This window comes from Ranitomeya imitator, chromosome 1, assembly GCF_032444005.1.
Source record: "Ranitomeya imitator isolate aRanImi1 chromosome 1, aRanImi1.pri, whole genome shotgun sequence".
NCBI lineage: Eukaryota > Metazoa > Chordata > Amphibia > Anura > Dendrobatidae > Ranitomeya > Ranitomeya imitator.
Window position 1 is genome coordinate 625,497,226 of NC_091282.1, and position 23,073 is coordinate 625,520,298.

Below are 23,073 nucleotides of genomic sequence, written 5' to 3' on the forward strand. Positions count from 1 at the left end.
TCTCTGTATTACCTCTACACAGACACTGCATACTAAGTACAGATCTCTTATGAATGCTGGCACTTATGGTAATAGTATTGTGTTTTGTTTTTTTTATTACTGATCAGTATTGTAGTATTCAGTCACTATGTGGTGGTAATATGTGGTCTGGAAATGGTGTTGTGGTATTTGTCCCTTGTATGTGCTATTTGGTCACCAAGTGGTGGTAATATGTGGTCTTGACATGGTGCGGTGGTATTTGTTCCTTGTATGTGATATTATTTTATCACTGTGGTTGTAATTTGTGGTCTGGTCATGGTGCGGTGGTATTTGTTCCTTGTATGTGATACTATTGGTCAAAATATAACTAAATTGTATTGCAGATTTTAACAAATATTTAATAGGTTACAGTAGAGTAGGGCCCGGCCATTTTTCTGGATAAATCTAGTTCGGGTATATCATGACGCCCGTCACATGACCCCCGTCACATGACCGGGGGGGCCCACAGTGTCTGAACAGCCCGGGCCCTGGCTACCCTTAATCCACCCCTGCCCATGGCTGCTGTTTTTTGGCACAAGGTTAGAGGAGACTGGGGTTTTTTTTAAAGCTGGGAGATTTGCATCACCTGGCCTAACAGTGATAGTGTACAATCCATAACCCTAACCTTATCTGAGCACAGAAATCTCCAAAGGTGCCCAAACTTTTGCATTGACCCATTTTCCTTTTTGTAATTTTTAAAATGTAAAAAAATGACTATATACAGTGGGGCAAAAAAGTATTTAGTCAGTCAGCAATAGTGCAAGTTCCACCACTTAAAAAGATGAGAGGCGTCTGTAATTTACATCATAGGTAGACCTCAACTATGGGAGACAAACTGAGAAAAAAAAATCCCGAAAATCACATTGTCTGTTTTTTTATCATTTTATTTGCATATTATGGTGGAAAATAAGTATTTGGTCAGAAACAAACAATCAAGATTTCTGGCTCTCACAGACCTGTAACTTCTTCTTTAAGAGTCTCCTCTTTCCTCCACTCATTACCTGTAGTAATGGCACCTGTTTAAACTTGTTATCAGTATAAAAAGACACCTGTGCACACCCTCAAACAGTCTGACTCCAAACTCCACTATGGTGAAGACCAAAGAGCTGTCAAAGGACACCAGAAACAAAATTGTAGCCCTGCACCAGGCTGGGAAGACTGAATCTGCAATAGCCAACCAGCTTGGAGTGAAGAAATCAACAGTGGGAGCAATAATTAGAAAATGGAAGACATACAAGACCACTGATAATCTCCCTCGATCTGGGGCTCCACGCAAAATCCCACCCCGTGGGGTCAGAATGATCACAAGAACGGTGAGCAAAAATCCCAGAACCACGCGGGGGGACCTAGTGAATGAACTGCAGAGAGCTGGGACCAATGTAACAAGGCCTACCATAAGTAACACACTACGCCACCATGGACTCAGATCCTGCAGTGCCAGACGTGTCCCACTGCTTAAGCCAGTACATGTCCGGGCCCGTCTGAAGTTTGCTAGAGAGCATTTGGATGATCCAGAGGAGTTTTGGGAGAATGTCCTATGGTCTGATGAAACCAAACTGGAACTGTTTGGTAGAAACACAACTTGTCGTGTTTGGAGGAAAAAGAATACTGAGTTGCATCCATCAAACACCATACCTACTGTAAAGCATGGTGGTGGAAACATCATGCTTTGGGGCTGTTTCTCTGCAAAGGGGCCAGGACGACTGATCCGGGTACATGAAAGAATTAATGGGGCCATGTATCGTGAAATTTTGAGTGCAAACCTCCTTCCATCAGTAAGGGCATTGAAGATGAAACGTGGATGGGTCTTTCAACATGACAATGATCCAAAGCACACCGCCAGGGCAACGAAGGAGTGGCTTCGTAAGAAGCATTTCAAGGTCCTGGAGTGGCCTAGCCAGTCTCCAGATCTCAACCCTATAGAAAACCTTTGGAGGGAGTTGAAAGTCCGTGTTGCCAAGCGAAAAGCCAAAAACATCACTGCTCTAGAGGAGATCTGCATGGAGGAATGGGCCAACATACCACCAACAGTGTCTGGCAACCTTGTGAAGACTTACAGAAAACGTTTGACCTCTGTCATTGCCAAGAAAGGATATATTACAAAGTATTGAGATGAAATTTTGTTTCTGACCAAATACTTATTTTCCACCATAATATGCAAATAAAATGTTAAAAAAACAGACAATGTGATTTTCTGGATTTTTTTTCTCAGTTTGTCTCCCATAGTTGAGGTCTACCTATGATGTAAATTACAGACGCCTCTCATCTTTTTAAGTGGTGGAACTTGCACTATTGCTGACTGACTAAATACTTTTTTGCCCCACTGTATATATTGTTTTGTCTGAAATACATGGGAAACGTGTCATTTATAACTTTAGGCTGTTAGAGATCATTTTAACATTACCTTGCATAACTGTTCATAATAACAGTAATTTTGACCAGGTGTGCCTAAACTTTTAGATGCCACTGAAGATCTGAAATTATATCTGGTCTGGTCAACTAGCTTCCATGCACAGTGCTTACAAGCTAGAAAGTAGCGGTCTCTTAGGCAATGAGTTGTAAGGTTAAGAAAAGTGTTAACACCTAAATAACTACTAATTATTTAGTCCCCATCGGAGAAAACAAAACTATGATATTTTGTTTACTTGTTGTAAATGCAATACCAAAACTTGGCTTCACAGGGTTACCAACATGGCATGCATGTGGGATCTGCAAACCGCCAGCTGTTTCTTTTGTGATCAGTCAGTTATTTACTCCAATGCAGTGTAAACTTAGCCTAAGCACTCCTTTAAATCAATACATTTCATTTCAATTTGACAATGAAAAAAATTGGGGAGACGTTTCTGAAAACATTGCTACCCTGAACACTGGTTATAATTGGCTTATTTGTAGCATTTCCAATTAATAGTTAAGAATTGAGTCTCCAAACGCTGAAACAAATACATAATTATTTTGTAGACTACATCCACTTGGGAACTTAACAATAATTACTATATTTAAAAAAAATCTGCTAGGCGCAATATATGTGGCAGATAATAAAGCTTAAAGTGCATTTCCATTCAGAGTCCTTGTGGAGAATAAGAAGACTCTAAAGACAAAATTGAAGACTGAGAAATTAGAATCCTAATGTACAGTAAATAGAAATGTAAAGGTAACGGTAAAGTATGCAGCATGAATATTGTGGCACTAAGTTAAGTTATTTATTCTACCAACTAGTTCCCTTAAAATGATCTACGATCACAAATGATAGGATGCAGAAGAAAGAGAAAGATAATTCCAAAAATAAATAATAGAAACCAATGCGTTAAAAAAATACCATATTCTTTTTAAATAGCTGGAATCTGATTTGTTGTGATGGACAAATGTCCCACTCCCAGTAACCCCTTTTCTTCCAAGTCCTAATATCCTGAATATCCGTTCTGGAAATCCACTGCTTGAGCAATAACTTGATGATCACTTGGTCAAAGTTCAAACAAGAACATTGTGCAACATTTTTGGTAGGAATGTTATATATGTCTCTATTTTTTTTACAGTATCACAATAGCATAATTAGAATGTTTTATGTTTTTATTTTTTTTAGATCGAGAAGTCGAATTTTAAATAATATGAGTCTTTAAAATAATTGTGAAAGAAATATAAATAAAATGTGTTCAATTTATTGTTGACAGGAAATGGTCTTCCAACAATAGGATCAATGGATTATAAGGAAAAGGTTGCAAAAGTTACAAGGAAGTTTGCTCTATCATGAGCATTTTATTTCCAATAATATTATGGAATGCATTGCAGAATGTATGCAATTAATGTAGATAATTGCACCTCAATAGCTGACTTTGTTTTGGCTGGCCTGGAAGTTCAAGGTGATCTTCAGGTGATTCTCTACTTGAGTTTGCTGATTATGTACATATTAGGTTTGGCAGCTAATTTGTCTATTATTATTATTCCTATTTTCAACCCCACTCTCCATACACCCATGTATTTTTTCTTGTACAACTTGGCTTTTCTTGACATTTGTTACTCATCAGTAGTTGTTCCTAGGATGTTTGCAGACTTTATGTCTCAGAAGAAGATGATCTCATTTGGTGGTTGTATGTTACAAGTCCATTTCTTCCACTTCCTGGGTAGCACAGAAGTAGTTCTCTTCTCAGCTATGTCTTATGACAGATACGTGGCTATTGCACATCCTTTGAGATACACAACCATCATGAGTTACAATGTCTGTTTTGCTTTAGCCTCATGTTCTTGGGTTATTGGATTTTTTCATGCATCGGTACACAGTATAATGACTGCAAGGCTTCCATTTTGTGGACCAAAAATAGTAAAACATTTCTTCTGTGATGTTAAACCTTTGCTTAATTTGGCCTCTGCAGATGTTTCTCTAAATTTCAAGCTTCTTATTAGAGTGACCGGAACCCTAGCGACAACAACCTTATTGCTAACTATCCTTTTTTATGCCCTCATTAGCAAATTTCTGATGAAAATAAAGACCTCGCAAGGACGAAAACGTGCCCTATCTACATGTAGCGGACATTTTACAGTAGTTACTCTCCAGTATGGAACAGCAATTTTTACCTACATGCGCCCTTCTTCAGAAAAGTCTTTAGATCAAGACAGATCAGCCGCAATTATGTTCTCTGTTATAACTCCAGCGTTAAACCCAATTATTTATACATTAAGAAACAAAGACATGATAAAAGCTTTGAAAAGGTTGTTTAAAAAATCTCATTAAAAAATGTATGAAATTTATAAACCAAAAATTCTAATATACTACTTATAAAACGTCAAGTAAGTGTCACGTGCATGTAATGGTATTCACATAAATAACAAAATGAATGCGTAAACAATTTCTTAATCCCTTCATGATCACCTGTGTGTAGCAGAAATGTTCACTTGCTATGAGCACCGACCACAGGATGGCACTTATAGCAATGTGGCAATGACAACCATAGAGGTCTGCTTCAGACCACTGGTTATCATGCTGACTCATCGGTGAACCACAATCCAGTGACGGGGTCACCGATGGGTGAGATTTCCGATATGCTTCCGGTAAGCGCGAGTTAAATACCGCTGTCAGAGATTTACAGCGACATTTAACAGGCTAACAGCCACGGGTGGATCACGATTCTTCCCGAAGCTGTTAGTGGCACATGTCAGCTGTTCAAAACAGCGGACATGTGCTGAGAACGATTTGGGCTCAGTGCCGGAGCTCACATCAAAGGGAGGAATTCCGACGTGGGCGTATTATTACCCCCAAAGATGAAAAGGGGTTAAAATTGAAAAAAAAGTTTTAGTTCTGTTAATTTTATAATAATAAAGGTACTTTATTCAAAATAAAATATTATTTTTATATACACTTTAGCAAAGAATTTGTATATGTTTTAGCCTATCTTCACATCACGACTACTGTTGCTATGCAAGAAACTTTTTACTTGCAAGGGTTCTCCAAGATTCTAATTTAATGGCTCCAGTCAGTTGAAACAGCAGTCTGTCCTAGTCATGTGTCAGGATGGGCTGAAATCTAAAGACCTGTGTGTCACCGACAGAGGAAGTGCTATCGCAAGCACACATGCTAGTGATCTGCTGGAGAAGAGCTGTGACAGGAGGAGACTGAGACTGGTGAAGAAAATCCTTTGTGCTCTTTCAACCCAGGAGAAGATTTATTTTTCCTCTTGTCACAGAGCTTCCTCTGAGCTCATGGAGATGCATGTGCTTATGAAAAAGCTCCTATGTCACTTGAGACACAGATCTTGGAGCTGTTTTCTGTAATATTATTGAAAATTAGTTAACTTTTTGCCAAGTTAAAATGCTTAATACGCTTGAATTATGGCTCATGTTCTGGATAAATTCATGCAAGTGTATTTTCGGTACGGCAATCTTGCCTTGCGCAGGCGTGTACTATGGAGGACAGAGAATGAACTTCAATCCAATATTGCAGACAGCATGCAGCCAGCGGGTAAGGATAGGGTGAATCAAAAACCCCAAAACCCCGCCTCCATGGCTGAAGATTGTTCCCTCTAAATTCAGGTGACAGTGTCCCTTTAAATAGTTGTTAAATGGAACAACTGCAGTGGGGCTACTAGTTTGGTTGGGGCCTATTCACAGAGTCTGCCGCTCCAAGGTGTTCTCCTGGTTGCCTTTCCTGAGCTTCTATCTTCAGGCTCTTGTCAAATAGTTGTTAAATGGAACAACTGCAGTGGGGCTACTAGTTTGGTTGGGGCCTACTAACAGTGTCTGCCGCTCCAAGGTGTTCTCCTGGTTGCCTTTCCTGAGCTTCTATCTTCAGGCTCTTGTTAAATAGTTGTTAAATGGAACAACTGCAGTGGGGCTACTAGTTTGGTTGGGGCCTACTAACAGTGTTTGCTGCTCCAAGGGTTTCTCCTGGTTGCCTATCCTGAGCTTCTATCTTCAGGCTCTTGTTAAATAGTTGTTAAATAGAACAACTGCAGTGGGGCTACTAGTTTGGTTGGGGCCTACTAACAGTGTCTGCTGCTCCAAGGTGTTCTCCTGGTTGCCTTTCCTGAGCTTCTATCTTCAGGCTCTTGTTAAATAGTTGTTAAATGGAACAACTGCAGTGGGGCTACTAGTTTGGTTGGGGCCTATTCACAGTGTCTGCCGCTCCAAGGTGTTCTCCTGGTTGCCTTTTCTGAGCTTCTATCTTCAGGCTCTTGTTAAATAGTTGTTACATGGAACAACTGCAGTGGGGCTACTAGTTTGGTTGGGGCCTACTAACAGTGTCTGCCGCTCCAAGGTGTTCTCCTGGTTGCCTTTCCTGAGCTTCTATCTTCAGGCTCTTGTTTAATAGTTGTTAAATGGAACAACTGCAGTGGGGCTACTACTTTGCTTGGGGCCTACTAACGGTGTCTGCCGCTCCTTGCTGTTCTCCTGGTTTCCTGTCCTGAACTTCCATTTTCAGGCTCTCGTTAAGTAGTTGTTAATATTACACTGCATTTGGCCTGCTAGTTGGGTTGGGGCCTACTAACGGTGTCTGCCGCTCCTTGCTGTTCTCCTGGTTTCCTGTCCTGAACTTCCAAAGTGCAGGTTCCTTCATCAGGTGGGGGGGAATACTCGTTGGCGACATCACTGGCACAGGGCCCCTAATAGTACGCAAAAGTGTAGCTGCCAGTGGGAGGCGCCCCCGCCTTACAAACACACCGCCGTACTTTGAGGGGCCCTGTGCCAGTGCCAATGCGAACGAGTGGGCCCCCCCTGCTTGCTCAGGATCACAGCACTTGCAAAGTTGAAATACTTACCTCTCCCTGCTCCACTGCCGTGACGTGGTCCACGTTTCCAGGGCCCAAAAATACTTGACCCAGCCATACCCCCACAACTTTAGCCAAATGACCCCCAATGTCCAATGCCTAACTATTATTATAAGATAAATTAAGATTGACAAGCTTCAGTACCAAGAATGGATGTTTTTGCCATTAAAATGGGCACTGTAGGTGTTTTCCTGGCCTCCACTCACTGCCAACTATGCTTCCCCATTGACTTGCATTGGGTTTTGTGTTTTGGCCCATCCCCGAATTTTCGCGATAATCGGCCGATTTCACTCGACTCGACTTTTGAGAAAGTCGGGTTTCGCGAAACCCGACTCGACCCTAAAAAAGTAAAAGTCGCTCAACCCTAGTGTTGGAGGCAAGATGACAGCTGCCAGATGTGAACAAGGGGGACTTAAAGAATGAGAGCGATGGTGCCAAAGAGTATATACCATACAGTTGCTAAGGTGGGGCCCCGACATGGGATACTCACCACACACGGGGATATGAACACACACAAAATCCGCCAGACACTACCATGTGCTTGAACAGATATACTACCCTCAGCACACATTTCACCACACATACACCAACCTCGCCACATAAAAGTCGAAACACAAAAGTCGCCAAGCACAAAACTCGCCACATGCAAAACTAGGCTCATGCAAAACTCGCCACACGTGCAAAACTCACCTCATGGAAAACTCGCCACATGCAAAACTTGCACACGCGGAAAAATTGCCACATGCACAAAAGTTGCAACTCATGCAAAAGTTGGCTCACACAAAACTTGCACATACTCAAAACTCACCACACATAAATCTCGTCACGCGCAAAATTCGCCATGCGCAAAACTTGCTGCACACAACTTGCTACACTAACCTGTCACATGCAACTCGACACACAAAAAGTTGCTACATGCATGTCACCACACAAAACTCATCTCACAAAAGTCGCTACATGCATGTCGCCACACGCAACTCAACACACACAACTTGACACATGAAACTCGCCCTAAAACACACACAAGTCTGGTATTATCCTTCAAAAATAAAAATCTGATTAATAAGCAGACAAACTACAAGAGCAACAAATGTACCATATAGGAAATACGGCAGCTGTCAGTCACATGACCTGTCTATTATGTGTATGTGTGAGCTAATATATACTGCGAGGGGGGAGGGCTTCCTGTTGGCTGGGGATTTATCAGGCTGCCAATTTAGCTTACAAATACTGAGGTAAAAATACTGACCAAATAACGTGTGAACGAGGTCTAATACAGGAGGAGATGACATACAGATATATACTATATACAGGAGGAGATGACATACAGATATATACTATATACATGGGAGATGACACACAGGTATATACTATATACAGGAGGAGATGACACACTGGTATATACTATATACAGGGGAGATGACATACAGGTACATACTATATACAGGGGAGATGACACACAGGTATATATTATATACAGGGGAGATGACACACAGGTATATACTATATACAGGGGAGATGACACAGGTATATACTATATACATGAGGAGATGACACACAGGTATATACTATATATCGGAGGAGATGACACACTGGTATATACTATATACAGGGGAGATGACATACAGGTACATACTGGATCAACATGTTAGGGCATGTTAGGTTAGGCTATGGGTTGAACTAGATGGACTTAAAGTCTTCCTTCAACCTTAATAACTTTGTAACTATGTAACTATGTAAAAATGTTTGTCAAAACAAAAAACAGTTTTAGGACAGCGTGGCCATCCAGTGAAAGTAGCACAGCGTGCAATGCCTGTAAAGGTAATCCATAGTAGGAAGAGTGCAGTGTGGGCATTTTTTAACCAAGATCCGAATGATGTAAAAAGCCACATACGGGGGAATAAGGTGATTCTTAGTAATCCCCCCCAATAATAATTATACAAGGGGAATAATTATACAAGGCACATAGTGCAGAGAGAATAATATATGAATATATAAAATACATCCACAAGGTGTCCCTATATTTCTATAGTGCATAACGTGTGTTAGGAGTCGAGTTTCCTCTGCTGCACAGGGGGAATCTCAATCCGTGTCTGCTGCGGTCTCCCATTCTGCTTCGGCCGCGGTGGGCTCTGCTCAGCGGAGGCGTCGCTCCCAGCGTCTTGCTGGGACTGATTCTGTGCAGGGGGTTACTGCTGCCTTTTCTGGCTCTCCTGTTGTACCCTGCACTGATCTGCGGCGAGCGGGCTTCTCTGGGACTAAGTCCTTATTTGCACACACTGAGCATGCCCAGGGCAAGTTCTCCCGTTGGAGTTCGAGGGTCACATGCTCAGGCACTGCAGCACATCCCATTGGTCCTCTTGGCAGGTCCTGAAAGGGCAAAACTTCTGTAGCTACTTCCTGTGCTGCAACTATATAAACTGCGCATGACCGCACGGCCATGCGCTAGTATTGTCTTGATATAATGTGTGTGTGTAGATGGATGTATGTCGATGGATGAAAGCTCCTAAGTATCCCTCCCTAGTGTTGTTGACTGCTCGCGGATGATGGTAGCTATCTAGCGCCCGACTAGCCATCTGCACGTAACACACATCACAGCGTCCAATTGCTGTGTCTGCCAGTACGGCGCCGTGCACTTCCTCTGCGCTTTCCTTACCCAAGCCTGGGTGGTTAGTGGCGTCCGTCAGTGCGGCACCGCATGCACTCTCGTGCCTCTATATACTATTTAATAGTTTCCTTACACACCCAGTTGCGGTGTTGTGCCAGCAAGTGGTCTAATCGGACTTCAATCCTGAGTTGGGGTTGTGTTCGCTGACTTCTTGCTCGCGCTCTATGTGCGGTACCGCGGTCCTGTGACGCAACAGGATCGCTTCCTTCACGCAGGGTGAAGTTAACCTGTGCGTGTATACTTATAGTACCGCCATATAGTCCGTCTTACTAGCAGCAGGGTTTATACCTGCACGGTGGACCTCGGACTGCGAACGCACCTAGTTTCTTATCATCTATACTTGGTGCGTTCCGCCAGTCCCTAACAACGTGCTTATAAAAATATATAATACTGAGTAATATCAATAAGATAATATACCATATATATCCACGAAAGTGTCCCTATGTTTCTATAGTGCATGACGTGTTTATACAAATATATAATGCTGAATAATGTTAATAAGATAATATATACACAAAAACCTACTCTCATAGTATTCCACTATATACCGTATATACTCGAGTATAAGCCGACCCGAGTATAAGCCGACCCCCCTAATATTGCCACAAAAAACTGGGAAAACTTATTGACTCGAGTATGCAGCATTTACCGGTGAATTTCAAAAATAAAAATAGATCATTATTTCCCCATAGCTGTGCCATACAGTGCTCTGCACCGTTCATATTTCCCCATAGCTGTGCCATATACGGTGCTCTGCACCGTTCACTGTGCCCCATAGATGTGCCATATACGGTGCTCTGCACCGTTCACTGTGCCCCATAGATGTGCCATATACGGTGCTCTGCACCGTTCACTATGCCCCATAGATGTGCCATATACGGTGCCCTGCACCGTTCACTGTGCCCCATAGATGTGCCATATACGGTGCTCTGCACCGTTCACTGTGCCCCATAGATGTGCCATATACGGTGCTCTGCACCGTTCACTGTGCCCCATAGATGTGCCATATACGGTGCTCTGCACCGTTCACTGTGCCCCATAGATGCTCCACATAAATCTCTGCCGCCGCCGCTGCTGCTGCTGCTGCAATAAAAAAAAAAAAACACATACTCACCTCCCTTGATTGCAGCTCCCGGCATCTCGTTCCGGCGCCTCCATCTTCCCGGCGTCTCTGCTCTGACTGATCAGGCAGAGGGCGCCGCGCACACTATATGCGTCATCGCGCCCTCTGACCTGAACAGTCAGAGCGCAGACGCCGGGAAGATGGAGGCGCCGGCCGGGAAGATGGAGCGACGCTCGGCGGCTGGAACGAGGACAGGTGAATATGCTATACTTACCTAGTCCTGGCGATCCTCGCGCTGTCCCTCTGCCTGGTCTTCGGTGCCGCAGCTTCTTTCTCTATCAGCGGTCACCGGCACCGCTGATTAGAGAAATGAATACGCGGCTCCACCCCTATGGGAGGTGGAGCCGCTTATTCATTTCTGTAATGAGCGGTCCCACGTGACCGCTGAAGAGGGGAAGAAGCTGCAGCACAGAAGACCGTGGGACAGGCGGGGAGCGTCAGGATCGCTGGGACTAGGTAAGTATACCTCAGCGACCTCACCCCCTCACCCGCCGACCCTGCCACCCACCTTGACTCGAGTATAAGCCGAGAGGGGCACTTTCAGCCCAAAATTTTGGGCTGAAAATCTCAGCTTATACTCGAGTATATACGGTAATCTTTATAAAAATTAGCAATATACCTAAGTGTGGAAATACAAAAAAAAAACCCTTGGTGAATATAAGGTTAATATTGAGCTACACCCCCCATCAGATAAAAACCTGAACATATACAGATAAAATAGTAACAAATAATTCTTTCTTCCTGATTCTTCAAAGGTCCACCTCTTATACGTGCCGGGTATTCAAAGCTCGCTTGCTCCATACCAAGAAAAAGATATCTTGGATGGATCAAATAGTTAAAGCCACTCATATACTAAAAGAAGAAGAATAAAAAACAACAATTAGAATATAATATCACAGAACAGTACATTCTATAGACAATAAAACAATTATACTACTATATACCCCTCAACCCATAAAAAAGATGCCAGTTATAGAAACGCAGAGAATCCCATATTTTCATTTAAGCCAATAGGGCTCAAAGCGCCCAGACGGAAAATCCAACGGCATTCCAATTGTGCCAAGCTCTTGCTAACATCACCTCCTCTGACTCCCAAATCCAGTTGGTCAATGGCTTTGAATCTTAGGCCTCGAGATTTACAATTGTGATGTCTTTTGAAATGTCGCGGCAATGTTTTTAACAAAGTGTCGTCTCCAACCGTTGCCGCCTTTTCGATCCCCAAGATATGTTCTCTCACCCTCAATTTGAATTCCCTGGTGGTCAGGCCAATAAATATTTTCCCAAAAGGGCATATTGCTTGATAAATAATTTGTTTAGACGAGCACCTAAGATGCTTGCGAATGTCATATCTTTGTGTGCCGTCTGCATTGAAAAAATGTTTGGACTTATCCAAGTTCAAACAGGCTTTACACAGCCCACAAGGAAAAAAGCCCGGGGATAGTTTACTGCCTGCAGAGGGGCTTTTGGGGTTAAAATGGCTATGTACCAATAAATCTTTTACATTAGCTGAACGTCGAGCCACACACTGTGGAACTTGGGGTACACACTGTTTGAGGACAGGATCTGTTAGCAAAACCTCCCAATGTCTATTTATCAGATCTCTCAAGTTGTTCCATTGTCTATTATACGTGCAGATGAAGCGAACCTGCTTGTCATCCTTCTTTTCCTTTACCACATTATTATACAAAAGTTCATTTCTTGTAGTCACTTTGGCCCTTTTATATCCCCTCCTGATCATGCGGCGGCTATACCCCCTGTCCTCAAATCTTCTAGTCAGTTCCTCGCACTGTTTTTCAAACAAAACGTCATTAGAACATATCTGTTTAATGCGTAGGAACTGACCTATTGGGATGTCTCTGATGGTGTTTCCTGGATGGGACGACTCTGCGTGCAGATATGAGTTGGTGGAAGTGGGTTTCCTGAATACGTCCGTATGCACAGAACCGTCACCAGCAACTTCCACCCAGATGTCAAGAAATTCCAAACTCCTGCCTGATTTGAAGGTAAGTTTTACATTAATGTTGTTACTATTGAGTTTCTTCATAAGTGTCTTCAAACCCTCTTCATTACCTTCCCATACAAACATCACATCATCAATATATCGTATCCAATTTTGGACCTGCCCCATTTCCACGATGCCATCTCCTAAAAAAATCTCCCTCTCCCAGGCTCCTAGAAATAGATTTGCGTACGAGGGGGCGCAAGAGGCCCCCATAGCCGTACCTTGCAATTGGAGATATATATTCTTGTCGAAGATGAAGACGTTGTGTTTCAAAACAAATTCCAATAATGTAAGGATGAGATCCGCCAGTCGACTTTCTATGTTACTTGCTCTAAGAAAACATGCTGTGGCCGCCAAACCATCCTCGTGTCAGATCGACGTGTAAAGGGATTCGATGTCCGCTGTGACTAAGATTTGATTATTTTCTAGTTGTAGCTGATCAATTCTCTGCAAGGCCTGGGCAGTGTCCCTGATAAAAGAAGGGAGGGTAGAAACAATAGGTTTGAGAAAATAGTCCACCACATCCGCAATGACTTCACATAAGCCCACCTATCCCGGCCACAATTGGTCGCCCAGGGGGATCTAGGGCATTTTTGTGTACATTGGGGATTAAATAAAAGGTTGCCAATTTTGGCTGATAATCCCGAATCCTGTCCAGGAAGGTCTTTGTAATTAGGCCATCATCATAGGCTCTCTCCAAAATATCCACAAGCTCCTGTTGAAACAAAGTAGTAGGGTTAACCACCAAGCGCTTGTAGCATGTCTCATTTTTAAGTAAAATGTTGGCCTGCCTGACATACATGTCCACTGGTCAAACCACCAGGTTACCCCCTTTATCCGCTGGTTTATATACAACGTCTTCCCAGCCTTTAAGTTCGTCAAGGGTCCTACGTTCTTCTTTGGTCAGGTTGTCTTTATATCTCTGAGATTTGGCCATAGTCTGGATCTCATTGCTGACTAGGCGTGTGAAAACCTCCACCGCCGGACATAAATTCAGGGCCGGGAAATTTTTGGACTTGACAAATACATTAGATGGAATTACACTTACCTCCTGTTGTTATGATTCTAAGGATTCCAAGATCTCCACCACCTCACTGTCCTCCATCAAAACTGTCGGATCACACCCCATTGGTTTAAAATGTAACTTTTTCAGAATAATCTTGCGTGCGAACAAATTTAAATCCTTTATCGCAATAAAGGGGTCTAAGAGAGAGGAGGGGGAAAAAGTAAGCCCTTTCTCCAATAAGCCAATTTGTGAGTCTGTCAGGACATGTTTAGATAAATTGATTACCTTCATATTATCTCTTGCTTTTTTCTGTCCTTTGGGTTTATGGAATATATCGGCATATTTCCGTCTCCCACTTCGCAGATGGAAATCACGGCCATACACAATTTCATTAGAAGATCTCCCACTTTCACTTCCGGATGCACTTGAGGTGTCAGAGATATCCGTTCCTGTTTGTAGGGATGGAATCTCCGCTTTCCTCTGTTGCCACTTATATACTTTACATGTTTCATAATCATTATTATCCCGTACAAACTTCTTTAGTTTACCGCTGATGACATCCTCTTCCCATTTATCCACATCTTTACTCAGTTCCTTAAACCAGGACTCTAAAGACTCTTTGCTCATGCCCGTCTCTAGTAATTTATAAGTGGACTCCAATTCTTTATCCATATCCTTAAGGCTAGCGGTACTATGCTCAATAATTATTTTAATGAATTCCAAAGAGCAATTTGGGCCAGTTTCCATCCATTTTGTTATCAATTCTTCGCTATTCAAGTCAAAAGTTGGATATAGCTGTACCCTTAGGCCTCTGGGGATAATCTTCTTACTTAAATAATTTTCTAAGGAGGCCTTGTTCCACCAGATTTTAGTTTTTTTGTGTAAAATGTTCTTATATTTAAATAACAGTTCTCTGCATCCTGCGCTGGCATCTTGCGAAACGTGTACGGTACTTTGCTTAAAAATGTTATCTGCTTTAGATCGCCAAGTTAATTCCTTAGCCTTGAAATCCATATTGGATAGACACTCTGTCATGAAAAACAGCACAATAATTACCTCCACATATGTCTGAGACACCATGAGATAGGGCACTTCACAATACTGTGTACAACTAATCCCACACATATATCGGTGGGAAGAAAGAAGAGATCCCAAAATAAAAACAAATGTTTATTGATATAATTAAAAATAGTGAACAATAAAAAAGCAAAATAACCGTAGGGGACACCATAACACAAGGAAAAAACACAAGTGGTCCACTCTCAATAGACATCCAGATATGGCCAGAAGGTGATACACTTCAGAAAATGAATGAGGTATTAACACAGTGGTAGATAGTAGAGTTGAGCGACCTTGACCTTTTTAGAGTCGAGCCGGTTTTCGCGAAACCCGACTATCTCAAAAGTTGGGTCGAGTGAAATCGGCCGATTATGACGTAAAGTCGGGATCGACCGAAACACGAAACCCAATGCAAGTCAATGGGGCAGCATAGTCGGCAGTGAGTGGGGGCCAGGAAAACACCTAGAGTGCCCATTTTAATGTCAAAACCATCCATTCTTCTTAATGAAGCTTGTCAAGCGTAATTTACCTTATAATAATTGGAAGGCATTTGAAATTGGGGGTCATTTGGCTAAAGTTGTGTGGGGTAGGGCTGGTTCAAGTAATTAGTGGGCCCAGGAAATCTGGACCACGTCACGGCAGTGGAGCAGGGAGAGGTAAGTATTTCAACTTTGCAAGTGCTGTGATCCTGAGCAAGCAGGGGGGGCCCACTTGTTGGCATTGGCACTGGCACAGGGCCCCTCAAAGTACAGCGGTGTGTTTGCACGGCGGGGGCGCCTCCCACCGGCAGCAACACTTTTGCGTACTATGAGAGGCCCTGTGCCAGTGACGTCGCCAACTAGTATTCCTCCCCCCACCTGATGAAGGAACCTGCACTTTCATCTGCACCTTCCTCTTTGTCCCCGTGTAAGGTGGTATGGTATGCGGGAAGAGCAACCTGACTTTCAGCAGGGTCACAATGTTGTTGTGTAGCATGCACGGGGAATGTTGCGTTATGGGTCAATGTACCAGCAGACTCATCTATCACTGGCTGGGCAATGGGCACGATGAAGTGGAAACACAGATATAGGCCCAAAGAATAAAGTGGGCTAAATGCAGTTCAAAATTGGTAACACAGGAATAACCAGGGGGCATTGCAGTGGAGGACAACTGGAATGAGAGGCTGACACAGAGAGTAGGGCCAAATCAGTAAGTAGTCGAAATGCAGTTCAAAATTGGCAACCGTAGTAAACAGGCGGCACAGCTTTGTTCAGTGGAGGAGAACAGCAAGGAGTGGCAGACACCGATAGTAGGCCCCAACCCAACTAGTAGGCCAAATGCAGTCTAACATTAACAACTACTTAACGAGAGCCTGAAAATGGAATTTCAGGACAGGAAACCAGGAGAACAGCAAGGAGTGGCAGACACCGATAGTAGGCCCCAAACCAACTAGTACGCCAAATGCAGTTGTTCCATTTAACCACAATTTAATGAGAGCCTGAAGATAGAAGCTCAGGAAAGGCAACCAGGAGAACACCTTGGAGTGTAACACACCATCTCTCTCCACCCCATACCCATTTTGTAGGCCTAATGCAGTGTACTTTTCTACAACTACTAAACGAGAGTCGGAAGACCGAAGCAATGGCAAGGAAACCTGGGGAACACCTTGGAGTGTAACACACCATCTCTCTCCACCCCATACCCAATTTGTAGGCCTAATGCAGTGTAGTTTCCAAGAACTACTAAACGAGAGCCGGAAGATCGAAGCTCAGGAAAGGCAACCTGGGGAACACCTTGGAGTGTAACACACCCTCTCTCTACACCCCATACCCAATTTGAAGGCCTAATGCAGTGTAGTTTCCAAGAACTACTAAACGAGAGCCGGAAGATCGAAGCTCAGGAAAGGCAACCTGGGGAACACCTTGGAGTGTAACACACCCTCTCGCTACACCCCATACCCAATTTGAAGGCCTAATGCAGCGTAGTTTCCAACAACTACTAAACGAGAGCCGGAAGATCGAAGCTCAGGAAAGGCAACCTGGGGAACACCTTGGAGTGTAACAAACCCTCTCTCTACACCCCATACCCAATTTGTAGGCCTAATGCAGCGTAGTTTCCGACAACTACTAAACGAGAGCATGAAGATCGAAGCTCAGGAAAGGCAACCTGGGGAACACCTTGGAGTGTAACACACCCTCTCTCTACACCCCATACCCAATTTGAAGGCCTAATGCAGTGTAGTTTCCAAGAACTACTAAACGAGAGCCGGAAGATCGAAGCTCAGGAAAGGCAACCTGGGGAACACCTTGGAGTGGAACACACCATCTCTCTACACCCCATACCCAATTTGAAGGCCTAATGCAGCGTAGTTTCCAACAACTACTAAACGAGAGCCGGAAGATCGAAGCTCAGGAAAGGCAACCTGGGGAACACCTTGGAGTGTAACACAACGTCTCTCTACACCACGGAAGGGCTGATTCTTAGGAAGGAAGGCTGTTGGAAATAAGCATTGCGCGTCCGAGGGTGATTATATTCTTATTAGGTATATACTCACCCTCGGACGCGCCCTGCTTCTTTATTTGGAATGAATGTTTATTTGCAATGTGGTGTTGACTTTCTCTATTATTTTGGTAATTAATGATTTTATTATTTTCATTGTTTTGCATCTTCTCGGCAATAATATAAAGAAGACGCGACAGGACAACACTCGGTGGATGCCATATGTGTGTTTTCAATTTAAAAAACCTTTCAGTTAACTACTTGCAGGAGAAAGTAATTGTAGCTGGTGGCCATTTTTAGTACTGTACCAGATTTTAGTTGTGTGTTTGTTTTTAATGTTAAAATGTCTGCATTTGATATCTCACCAGTATTTTCTTTTTTATAAGCAAAATACTTTTTTTTTTATTTTATGATGTTGGTTCAAGGGGTACACGGGCAGCAGTAGACAGGTCAGTGGAGGCCTAGTGGAAGGAGGGACCGCAGACAGGCTTCGAAGCCCTAACATAATAAATTGGGCTGCCTGTAGGCAATTTAAAATTGGTTCCAGGGGAACACGGGCAGCAGTAGACAGGTCAGTGGAGGCCTAGAGGAAGGAGGGACCGCAGATGCGCCAATGTTTCCCCCATACCAAATTTGTAGGCCTAATGCGGTGTAGTTTCCAACAACTACTAAACGAGAGCCGGAATATCGAAGCTCAGGAAAGGCAACCTGGGGAACACCTTGGAGTGTAACACACCCTCTCTCTACACCCCATACCCAATTTGAAGGCCTAATGCAGCGTAGTTTCCAACAACTACTAAACGAGAGCCGGAAGATCGAAGCTCAGGAAAGGCAACCTGGGGAACACCTTGGAGTGTAACAAACCCTCTCTCTACACCCCATACCCAATTTGTAGGCCTAATGCAGCGTAGTTTCCGACAACTACTAAACGAGAGCATGAAGATCGAAGCTCAGGAAAGGCAACCTGGGGAACACCTTGGAGTGTAACACACCCTCTCTCTACACCCCATACCCAATTTGAAGGCCTAATGCAGTGTAGTTTCCAAGAACTACTAAACGAGAGCCGGAAGATCGAAGCTCAGGAAAGGCAACCTGGGGAACACCTTGGAGTGGAACACACCATCTCTCTACACCCCATACCCAATTTGAAGGCCTAATGCAGCGTAGTTTCCAACAACTACTAAACGAGAGCCGGAAGATCGAAGCTCAGGAAAGGCAACCTGGGGAACACCTTGGAGTGTAACACAACATCTCTCTACACCACGGAAGGGCTGATTCTTAGGAAGGAAGGCTGTTGGAAATAAGCATTGCGCGTCCGAGGGTGATTATATTCTTATTAGGTATATACTTACCCTCGGACGCGCCCTGCTTCTTTATTTGGAATGGATGTTTATTTGCAATGTGGTGTTGACTTTCTCTATTATTTTGGTAATTAATGATTTTATTATTTTCATTGTTTTGCATCTTCTCGGCAATAATATAAAGAAGACGCGACAGGACAACACTCGGTGGATGCCATATCTGTGTTTTCAATTTAAAAAACCTTTCAGTTAACTACTTGCAGGAGAAAGTAATTGTAGCTGGTGGCCATTTTTAGTACTGTACCAGATTTTAGTTGTGTGTTTGTTTTTAATGTTAAAATGTCTGCATTTGATATCTCTCCAGTATTTTCTTTTTTGTAAGCAAAATACTTATTTTTATATTTTCTGATGTTGGTTCCAGGGGTACACGGGCAGCAGTGCCCTGGTCAGTGTAGTAGTAATTGAAAGAATGGACCGCAGACAGGCATCGAAGGCCTAAAATAAAAAAATTGGGCTGGCTGTAGGCAATTTTAAATTGGTTCCAGGGGTACACGGGCAGCAGTGGTGTGGTCAGTGGAGGCCTAGTGGAAGGAGTGACCGCAGACAGGCATCGAAGGCCTAAAATAATAACACATGGCTGTAGGCAATTTTAAATTGGTTCCAGGGGTACACGGGCAGCAGTGGTGTGGTCAGTGGAGGCCTAGTGGAAGGAGTGACCGCAGACAGGCATCGAAGGCCTAAAATAATAACACATGGCTGTAGGCAATTTTAAATTGGTTCCAGGGGTACACGGGCAGCAGTGGTGTGGTCAGTGGAGGCCTAGTGGAAGGAGTGACCGCAGACAGGCATCGAAGGCCTAAAATAATAACACATGGCTGTAGGCAATTTTAAATTGGTTCCAGGGGTACACGGACAGCAGTGGTGTGATCAGTGGAGGCCTAGTGGAAGGAGTGACCGCAGACAGGCATCGAAGGCCTAAAATAATAACACATGGCTGTAGGCAATTTTAAATTGGTTCCAGGGGTACACGGGCAGCAGTGGTGTGGTCAGTGGAGGCCTAGTGGAAGGAGTGACCGCAGACAGGCATCGAAGGCCTAAAATAATAACACATGGCTGTAGGCAATTTTAAATTGGTTCCAGGGGTACACGGGCAGCAGTGGTGTGGTCAGTGGAGGCCTAGTGGAAGGAGTGACCGCAGACAGGCATCGAAGGCCTAAAATAATAACACATGGCTGTAGGCAATTTTAAATTGGTTCCAGGGGTACACGGGCAGCAGTGGTGTGGTCAGTGGAGGCCTAGTGGAAGGAGTGACCGCAGACAGGCATCGAAGGCCTAAAATAATAACACATGGCTGTAGGCAATTTTAAATTGGTTCCAGGGGTACACGGGCAGCAGTGCCCTGGTCAGTGTAGTAGTAGTTGAAAGAATGGACCGCAGACAGGCATCGAAGGCCTAAAATAATAACACATGGCTGTAGGCAATTTTAAATTGGTTCCAGGGGTACACGGACAGCAGTGGTGTGGTCAGTGGAGGCCTAGTGGAAGGAGTGACCGCAGACAGGCATCGAAGGCCTAAAATAATAACACATGGCTGTAGGCAATTTTAAATTGGTTCCAGGGGTACACAGGCAGCAGTGGTGTGGTCAGTGGAGGCTTAGTGGAAGGAGTGACCGCAGACAGGCATCGAAGGCCTAAAATAATAACACATGGCTGTAGGCAATTTTAAATTGGTTCCAGGGGTACACGGGCAGCAGTGACCTGGTCAGTGTAGTAGTAGTTGAAAGAATGGACCGCAGACAGGCATCGAAGGCCTAAAATAAAAAAATTGGGCTGGCTGTAGGCAATTTTAAATTGGTTCCAGGGGTACACTGGCAGCAGTGGTGTGGTCAGTAGAGGCCTAGTGGAAGGAGTGACCGCAGACAGGCATCGAAGGCCTAAAATAATAACACATGGCTGTAGGCAATTTTAAATTGGTTCCAGGGGTACACGGGCAGCAGTGGTGTGGTCAGTGGAGGCCTATTGGAAGGAGTGACCACAGACAGGCATCGAAGGCCTAACATAACAAAAATGTCAATACAATGGTATTGTCAGTGGCAGGCATTGAAGGATGTCAGCGCATAGACTAAACATTGGTGGAGCTGTGAGATAATTTTGCAAGTGGTAGAGCACTGTTTGAGCTGGGGTGGGGGGAAACTGTCTTGTGGCCGGCGGTACAGGCCCAGGGCCCCTCATATTACAACGGTGTGTCTGACGTTGGGTGCGCACCACCACCGCCAGAGACACTTTATTGTACTAGGAGGGGCCCAGTGGCAGTGCCGTCGACCAAAAGCGGGCTCACCCACCTCTTCAGACAAACTGCACTCTCACGGGTGCTGTCGCCAAGTGTCGATACCACGGCCCCGTGTGGGGAGTTTGGCCATTTAGTGAGGTGTAAACATGTCGTATGCTGGACAATCAGGTGCTGAAAATTACGAGATTGGAAAAGGCATTCAGAATAGTCCACAGGCAAGACCTTTTCATAGGAAAGCTAGGTGTCAGCCGGGCAAGGTGGGGCAAAAGATTTCGAAATCCAGTTGTGGTTCATTTTAATGAAGGTTAGATCATCTACATTTTGGGTAGCCAGACGAGTCCTTTTTTCTGTTAGTATTGAACCTGCAGCACTGAATACTCTTTCTGATAGGACACTAGCTGCCGGGCAAGCAAGCTCCTGCAATGCATATTCTGCCAATTCTGGCCAGGTGTCTAATTTTGATGCCCAGTAATCAAATGGGAATGACGGTTGAGGGAGAACATCGATAAGGGATGAAAAATAGTTTGTAACCATACTGGACAAATGTTGTCTCCTGTCACTTTGAATTGATGCTGCAGTACCTGTCCTGTCTGCGGTCATAGGAAAATCACTCCACAACCTGGTCAGAAAACCCCTCTGGCCAACGCCACTTCTGATTTCTGCCCCTCTAACTCCTCTGGTCTGCTGGCCCCTGCAGCTCGTGTGAGAACGATCACGGGCGCTGTGTGCAGGGAATGCCAGAAGCAAACGGTCAACAAGAGTTGATTGTTTGGTTGCTAATATTAGTTCCAAGTTCTCATGTGGCATTATATTTTGCAATTTGCCTTTATAGCGAGGATCAAGGAGGCAGGCCAACCAGTAATCGTCATCATTCATCATTTTAGTTATGCGTGTGTCCCTTTTGAGGATACGTAAGGCATAATCCGCCATGTGGGCCAAAGTTCCAGTTCTCAAATCTGCGGTTGTGCTTGGTTGAGGGGCAGTTTCACGCAAATCCACGTCACTTGTGTCCCTCAAAAAACCAGAACCCGGCCTTGCCGCGCCACCAATTTCCAGTGGCCCCGGAAAAGCTTCCTCATTAAAAATATAATCATCCCCATCATCCTCCTCGTCCTCCTCCTCCTCTTCGCCCGCTACCTCGTCCTGTACACTGCCCTGGCCAGACAATGGCTGACTGTCATCAAGGCTTTCCTCTTCCTCAGCTGCAGACGCGTGATCCTTTATGTGCGTCAAACTTTGCATCAGCAGACGCATTAGGGGGATGCTCATGCTTATTATGGCGTTGTCTGCACTAACCAGCCGTGTGCATTCCTCAAAACACTGAAGGACTTGACACATGTCTTGAATCTTCGACCACTGCACACCTGACAACTCCATGTCTGCCATCCTACTGCCTGCCCGTGTATGTGTATCCTCCCACAAAAACATAACAGCCCGCCTCTGTTCACACAGTCTCTGAAGCATGTGCAGTGTTGAGTTCCACCTTGTTGCAACGTCTATGATTAGGCGATGCTGGGGAAGGTTCAAAGAACGCTGATAGGTCTGCATACGGCTGGAGTGTACGGGCGAACGGCGGATATGTGAGCAAAGTCCACGCACTTTGAGGAGCAGGTCGGATAACCCCGGATAACTTTTCAGGAAGCACTGCACCACCAGGTTTAAGGTGTGAGCCAGGCAAGGAATGTGTTTCAGTTGGGAAAGGGAGATGGCAGCCATGAAATTCCTTCCGTTATCACTCACTACCTTGCCTGCCTCAAGATCTACAGTGCCCAGCCACGACTGCGTTTCTTTCTGCAAGAACTCGGACAGAACTTCCGCGGTGTGTCTGTTGTCGCCCAAACACTTCATAGCCAATACAGCCTGCTGACGTTTG

The 23,073-nt window shown here is 44.3% G+C and overlaps 1 protein-coding gene across 1 annotated transcript; it reads left to right on the forward strand.

Moving 5' to 3' along the window:
- The first annotated feature begins 3,117 nt into the window (after positions 1 to 3,117).
- On the forward strand, positions 3,118 to 4,809 carry LOC138657973 (olfactory receptor 12D1-like). Its single transcript, XM_069745560.1, has 2 exons — positions 3,118 to 3,169; positions 3,687 to 4,809. The coding sequence occupies exon 2, from the start codon at positions 3,794 to 3,796 to the stop codon at positions 4,742 to 4,744; it is 951 nt and encodes a 316-aa protein (XP_069601661.1). The 5' UTR covers positions 3,118 to 3,169; positions 3,687 to 3,793; the 3' UTR covers positions 4,745 to 4,809.
- The last annotated feature ends 18,264 nt before the right edge of the window (positions 4,810 to 23,073 follow it).